Source organism: Urtica dioica, chromosome 6, assembly GCF_054948205.1.
Source record: "Urtica dioica subsp. dioica isolate 48M chromosome 6, U.dioica_male_clone48M_v1_H2, whole genome shotgun sequence".
Lineage (NCBI taxonomy): Eukaryota > Viridiplantae > Streptophyta > Magnoliopsida > Rosales > Urticaceae > Urtica > Urtica dioica.
In genome coordinates, this window is record NC_142761.1 from 2,664,159 (window position 1) to 2,671,786 (window position 7,628).

The 7,628-nt window shown below is 38.0% G+C and overlaps 1 protein-coding gene across 2 annotated transcripts; it reads right to left on the reverse strand.

The window, feature by feature from the left end:
- Positions 1–3,592: 3,592 nt before the first annotated feature.
- LOC149392885 (GDSL esterase/lipase At5g45910-like) lies at positions 3,593–5,632 on the reverse strand. Of its 2 annotated transcripts, XM_089616307.1 has the most exons (6): positions 5,348–5,632; positions 5,076–5,276; positions 4,848–4,999; positions 4,457–4,730; positions 3,732–4,017; positions 3,593–3,695 (listed from the first exon to the last, which is right to left on the reverse strand). In XM_089616307.1, exons 1-5 carry the CDS (start codon positions 5,568–5,570, stop codon positions 3,776–3,778), a joined length of 1,092 nt encoding a protein of 363 aa, XP_089472433.1. In that variant the 5' UTR covers positions 5,571–5,632; the 3' UTR covers positions 3,593–3,695; positions 3,732–3,775. The 2 variants fall into 2 exon arrangements, with proteins under 2 accessions (XP_089472433.1, XP_089472432.1); XM_089616306.1 differs by having other exon boundaries at positions 3,593–4,017.
- Positions 5,633–7,628: the final 1,996 nt, after the last annotated feature.

The window sequence follows — 7,628 nt, forward strand, 5'->3', positions numbered from 1 at the left end:
AGAAAGTCGGAGTTCTAGATTCACTATGTGATATAGACAAGACTTATTGGTGAAGTACTGAGTTATGAAGATGTCATGAAGAACTTTGTGAGGATCTCATAGATATGGAATTCATGTACAAGATTGCTGAAATGCAATGTATATCACATCATGCTTTGTTCCTTGGAATGTGAATAAATGAACTGGCCAGTGTCCAAATTGAGTCATGACTTTTTTGGATGAATCAATGTGACTTGTTAGCTCCTCGTCAATACATTGTTTCTAACTTATTCACAAGCGACAAAAGAGTTGAGTAAATAACACCTGGAAGGGTAAAATGGTATTTATAAATCTCATCTAGTTTATGATTTCATGAAGGGTAAACATAGATAATATTCAATGGATCCACTCATCACAATTAAGTATAATTCTTGAGTAGAAAATATATTCATTTGAAGCGAGAGATTTCAGTGTCAACTCTTAAGTGGAGTCAGTTGACATTAAGCTAGAACTTGGAAAAAGTTTGTGAACTGTTGAGTCCAAGTATACTAGCTCAAGCTTTGATCATTTGGATCCATGAGGTCACTACCACAAGTCATTAGAGTAGGATTAGTTAAACTAGAAGTCAAGTCAAAACAAGTTCAAATGTTGAACTAGACAAGTTTTACGAAAATTGTCTAAATGGTATTTTTGTCCACGAGGACACAAGATGGTATGAATGTCAATAAATAAGTTTTTTTATGGAATTTTATGTGAAAATTCTACATGGGTTTTTCTTATATTGTCATGAACAAATAAAGAAACATCTAAAACCATGTTCTAGAAGCTCAAAGCCGTCCACCATCAAGAGAGAAAGAAAATTTTATTTTGTACATTGATGTATGAAGATACTTGCCAAAAGAAAAAGAGGAAACAAATCCAAAGCATCATGCTATGTGATGGGCGGCCAAGCAAGGAGGAAAACAAATGAGGAAACAAATCCAAGGGCTTATGGCAATGAGATGCACGCCCAAATGGAGAAGGGGAAACAAGGGATTTGCTTATGAATATGCGATATTCAATAGAAAATAGGAAACTACCTCTTCAAGGCAATCCATCATCCTATAAATACCACACCTCATTCACCCCTTTCCCTCTTCAAGGCAATCCCTCATCCTATGAATACACAAGTTTTAGAGACTGAGAGCTTCTCTCTCTATAATTTTGGCCGCCCACCCCTTTCCCTATCTCTCTCTCTCTCTCTCTCTCTCTCTCTCTCTCTCTCTCTCTTCTGTTTTGGCACCTAGGTCCTCATTAGACCTAGCGTTTGTATTAGCTCTTTGGCTCAAAGACAAGTTCTTGAGTCATAGTGTTTAAAAATGCCTACACACTAAATCCTTTCCAAACTCGAAGACTCTAGTGGTAGAAACTATCGTGGTTGCTCGGATTCAAGAAGACACGAAGGAGACGAGTGATTCAACCAATCCAAAGGCTTCTCAACGCTCAAGCTACTAATTAACGAGGTTGGTACCGAGTGAAAACTCAAAGTAGTTTTTAAATTTTAAATTATACGCTCATGCACTTTGTTTAGGTAGTAAAATCGTTTTACGTGTTTTTAAAGAAATTTTTATATTCCGCCGCTTGCTAGAAACAATAATCTTTTCTTAATCCTAGATCTATTCCAACAGAATTTTCACATAAAATTCCATAAAATGAAATTCAATCCTCAAGGCCCAAAAACTCAGTCTTGACAGTGTGAATTAATTCACATTATCATCATATAATAATGTCCAAAATCTTATTTTGACATTTATACCATCTTATGTCCTAATGGACAAAATGACCTTTTAGACAATCTTCGTAAAATTCGTCAAGTTCAACACTTGAACTTGTTTTGACTAAGCTACTAGTTTAACAAATCATACTCTAATGACTTGTGGTAGTGACCACATGGATCCAAATGAACAAAGCTTGAGCTAGCATGCTTGGACACAAAAGTTCACAAACTTTTTCAAGTTCTAACTTAATGTCAACTGACTCCACTAAAGAGTTGACACTGAAAATCTCTCGGTTCGAATGAATATATTTTCTACTCAAAATTTTACTTAATTGTGATGAGTGGATCCATTGAATATTATCTATGTTTATCCTTCATGAATATCATCAACTAGATAAGATTTATAAAATTACCATTTTACCCTTCCATGTGTTATTTCCTCAACTCCTTTGTCGCTTGTGAATAAGTTAGAAACAATGCATTGATGAGGAGCTAACAAGTCACATGTAAGCTATGAAGTGACATGTCTATATCATATAGTGAATCTAGAACTCTGACTTTCTCAAATGAGAGTATGTAAGCTATGAAGTGACATGTCTCATTTCAGGATTGAGGTAAGCATGATGCAATTCATATATAGTGACTTTGAGACAGAAGAGGTTAAATGGTTTGTTCTTACATTGTCTCTAGAAGTGCACTGGTCAATTCAGTATCTTTAGAAGATAACTAGGAATAACTATAGAGTCTCAATTCTCTATGTCTCATAATCAGACATCATAGGTTCTCCTAACAATCATACTGAGATCAATAGCTATTTGATCATTAGATTGTAAATATACCGTTTTTAAGCAAACCATGAAGAGTTTGTTCATGCAAATATGTATTTGACTCTTCATTTGTTGTTAAGTTTGTTTAAGGACTAAAGACTAAGGTTTATCATAAAGCTTCAAGCAAACAAAGAAGAATGAATGAAAGTTTCAACTCTTTAGTAATTATTCAGCAGTTACAAGCAAGAGTTTTGTGAGACTTTAGACTTTATTATATCAAATGCGGCACTCTGAAGCAAGCCCAAACAAGCCCAGTAGCCAAAAGCAACGCTTTAATCTATCGCTACCAAATCTTATCAATATGTTTACTTTTCTTTACCTGTATATATATATATATCTATATATATATATTATATTTTTATATATATATATATATATATATATATATATATATATCAACAAAAAATAGCATATATATGTATCTATTTAACGGTTAAAGATATGTATATATAAGTAAATAAATGTAAAGTTTTATTTAATTACTAAACTAAAATTATCATAATTTTAAGTTGATATACTATAAGTTGATTATTTCATTAGGAAATCGAAAATATAATTATTGATAACTATTTTGTTATAAGATTTTTGTCAATATATCATCGATAGTCGATATTGAAATTATTATAGAATATCCGTCGATATCCGATATATCTTCAAATTCAGAACCTCGATATGGGTATCAGTATCAATATTTAAAATAGGAAAAATGGCATGAACTAGCCAATTCAAACTATGGCTTTTGCAAAATAGCCATAGTTTCATTAGGTTAACCAAAATAGCCATTACTCTCATCCCTGGACTAAATTAATCCTGCCTGGATTAAATTTAATCCCGATATTTTGTGTGGATTAAATTTAATCCTGCCTGGATTAATAATCGCAGCTTGGCTATTTTGCTTATACTTGATAAACTTTGGCTATTTTGCAAATCCTTAAGTTCTATTTGGCCATTTCGCCGCTTGACCCTTTAAAATATTGGTTGGACTAATGTAACTATATCACTAGTGTATTTCAATCTAAGCATACAGATATTATGAAAGACGGATTGTAACCCATTCAATTATTAATTCAAAGCACATAGCAATAATTGCACCGTGCACATCTCAGTCACTCGAGGATGACATTATTCCTTACTATATATATATATATATATATATATATATATATATATATATATATATATATATATATATAAATTATGATTTTGAAGATGATCAGATAAATTCGAGCGGTGCACGTTCGATGAGTGGTGGATCGGTGAAAGGGCCGTTGAGAATAGCATCGGCGATGGCGTGATAAGCAGCCTCAGTCAAGTGAAGGCCGTCCCAGATTGCGTACGAAGACGGGTCTTCACAGGTTGTAAATAAAAATACCCCGCAAAACGTCAAAATATTGAAGTTGTATGGGGGACCGCCCCCTCCACAGCAAGTCATTAGCAACGTGTCTTTGTTTAACCCTGCATTTCAAAAACAATATATCGTATCAATTCATGATTTTTATGGTTTAAGACTGAACACTAACAATTGCTCCTGGAAATAAACTAATGGACTGATGGTTTTACAGCTAGACCAACAATTCTTAGGCTGAGAGGGTGTCACTTTCTTAACAAAAAAAATGATTAGAACTATTTAATTAGAATCGACAAAAATATAACATTATAATGGAAGACATTTCGAAATGCTGCCACTAAAATCCAAAACCCGGCCTTGAGAGTCCAAGAAAAACTCCTAAAGTAGTGAGATGCTTCCAATGGACAAAATCAGTAAGCTGATACGATATATTTATATATATATATATATATATATATATATATATATATATATATATATATAACTCGTTAATTAAACAATTTTAGTGACTAAAATTGCGGAGGTAAATAGATATAGTTCACTCACCATGGAGTTCCGGGTCTCGAAGGATTTGCATAGTGGCGCCATAGTAATCAGCGTAAACTATTTTAGCCTGTGGGTATTTATTTCTGAGAGTCTCTACCGAGGCTTTGAGCTGCGAGTTGTGAATCTCCGTGAGGGCATTGTAAGCCGTCAAACAACCCAATGAGTCATAATCCGAGATGTTCGGACTCTTAAATTTAGTGAGGATTACAGCCGAGCAGCCTGGTGGGAAAGTACCTGCCACGACCAGCTCCGCCGCCCCTTCTTCTATCAGTGCCTGAGTCAAAACTGGTTAGAGAAGGAAACTAGTAACAAGGTTTTTAAGGGTACTCATCACAAAACCAAAATCACAAACCAGAAAACAATAGGAAACAAGAACAAACATTAGACGTACTATTGTTGTGTTTATTATTGTGTCAACCACCAGTGGTACAAATGCTTCGACTTGTTGCATTGTTCGGCCGGCTAAGAATCCTCCTACTGTATAGTCGTTTCCTCCGATTTCTCCAACCAGAAACAATGATTTCTTCAAGTACGCATCACAATCTGATAAATACAACTCGATGATGAATGCAAGAGAAGAAGAAAATGAAAGACTTTAACGCTGAATTAAGTAACCAACCATGTTGCGTTGCGCAGAGAGACGGTTTGAGGTCCTTGAACCATCCGAGCTGGACTTTCAGGGAATCATTGGTCGCTATTTTCGTTGGGAGGAAGAAGTCGGCGTCAAGCGCAGTGGCTCCCGCGACGGCGAAGTTGACTCCGGCTCCGCTCTGATTGTGTGCCAAGTAAGGCGGGAGATAAGGCAGTCCAAACGCCTCCGCTACATGTACAATTCAATGAGTGAGTCACAAGTTTGGATAGTTGAGTGAACAATATATATATGATGTTTACCGAGGAAGTCCACGATGAGCCGTCCATCGGACCACCGGCCGGTGGGGCGTCCGAAGAAGGTCTGGCCGTAAGGAAGTCTAGCGCTGGGCAAATCGCCGCCGACGAGGGAGTTTCCAGTGTCGCTGAAGGAGTCGCCGAAGTTGAAGATGGCATTATATTTCGCCTCTGATGAAACGGACATGCAAAAGGAAAGAGCTATGGCTACGTACAAGAGTGACTCCATGCTTCTCTGATGATTTGTTACGCAACAATGCTTCGGTTTTGAAGGCGGGGTTGGGGGATAATATTGTAATTTCGTGACAAACTAGACGCGCACGAAGGAGGCTTATATGTTTGAAAATAAGAACGCATTATTACTTTTTTTAATAATAAAAAGGCATAATATATTTTTTCAAGAAAATAAAAAAAAGGTTTATCATATTTTTATTCATTCTTTTTAGAGAAGTTTGCATTATTCTAACTTGAGAATTACATCACTATTCTATTTCACTTTTCACTGAACTACCACCGCTAAGGTCTCCTCAATGAAGACATTATAGTAACGCAGGGAAAGAAACTATACTCAAAATATATGGTTCAATCGATTCCAAGGTGCTTTAAATTTAAAACTCTCTCTCTGTCGGTCATGGAAAAATTATGCTGGAGTTCACATCAAAAGAGAATAAGATAATCGAAAGTGGTGGATCCAAAGGCTTTTGAAGATTTCAATAAAGCAATGTGAACGTAATATATTAAAATAAAGTAATAATAATGCTAATAAATAATATTGACAATGATATTATGATAAGATGTTATGATCCATTGAGTCACGGACAGCCAAGAGACGAGTGTCAAGCGTGGGAAAACGTCCCGCACGGACCGAAAGCCTTCTTATAAAATTAACAAGCTCGGACGAGAATCGTGGACATGGATCCGGACATTCACGTACGTGGTCGGGAAGAGTTAGTTGGCGGATGTTATCGGTCTCTATTCGGAGTACTTTGATGTAAAGCTCTCCACCATCCGACAATTTCAGTGACTGAAGTGAGTTTTCCGTGTGCCGAAGAGGCAGGCACGCGGGGCGGCCTACATACTCGAAAAAGACTAGTGTGTCGTTCGAGTTAGGATAGGCGTGGACCAGTATTGTCGTGGGAGCAGTACTGCGCGTCTACTATCCTATACGGTGATTAATTCATAGATATTCACAAGTTCTTAGTGTCGACCCCAAGAGAATCGGATTGATCACCGGATGGACATTCCTGTGCCACAGACAGCAGGAATGTCACTAACGCAAGGAATCCGAGGTCTGACTCTATTTGTGAGACTTGCAGCCTAACACGCATGTTCTGAGCGAGACGTGCGGGGATCGAAATGATGAGGGCTAGGCTTTTAGTCGAGTTGCTCCTTCGGATATCTGTTTGCATGTGTTGCGAGACGGGAGGTCGGAGTAGTGGACTTCGGGTGGGAGTGCCGCCCTTAGTCCAGTGTATGCCTCGAGAGAGGCATACGATAGCCCATCGGGAGGAACGAATGCTGACTTGATCTTGGAAAAGGCTTCGCACACGCAACCAGGTGTAGAGTTACACGAGAGGCGCTGATGCGGCATTTTCCGAAGTGACACAAGGGAACCTAGAGACGAGGTGAGTGTTAGCGAGATAATGCTCGAGCATGTCTTGACGACGAGAGGAAGTTCTAGTCGCCATGAGCTCTTCGAATGTAGTTCCCATAAAGCTATACGTGTCCGTGAGTGCAAAGTGTGCGAGGGTTTTCATGAAGAGACCGAGAAAGGTAGGCTGGCCTTGATTGTGATAGTCTTGGCGTCGCACAGGTATAGTATTCCGCTGAAAATTTTGGGCCCATGACAGTTGATATCAGAGCCTGATCACCATCAAAAGGATGGTCAAGGCGAAGGTGGAATTGATCGAGCATGGAGTATGCATCATGAAGTCCACGTGACCTCGATATTGCCGGTAGAAAGACCAATGCCATTGGTTGCAGGGAATGTCGAGGGAACTTTGTTCTCGACTATGAAGACCAACATGTTTATCTACCAAAAATAAGCATCGGTCAAAGATAGAGCTGGATGCTTGGATGCATCGAAGGCCTCACGCAAAGGCGTACCGGTGAATATGGTTGGTGTGTTAATAGAGTAGTAACTGAGGGCTTATGGGTCCCAATATCAGTTGTGAGAAGGTGTTAACAACCTTTGTGTAGAGACAGCGCCGACAAGCTAGGAAGTCAATATGGTTTGAAAATGAACCATGTTGCTGAAGAATGGCCTTGTGGAGGATGAAGCCGAGAC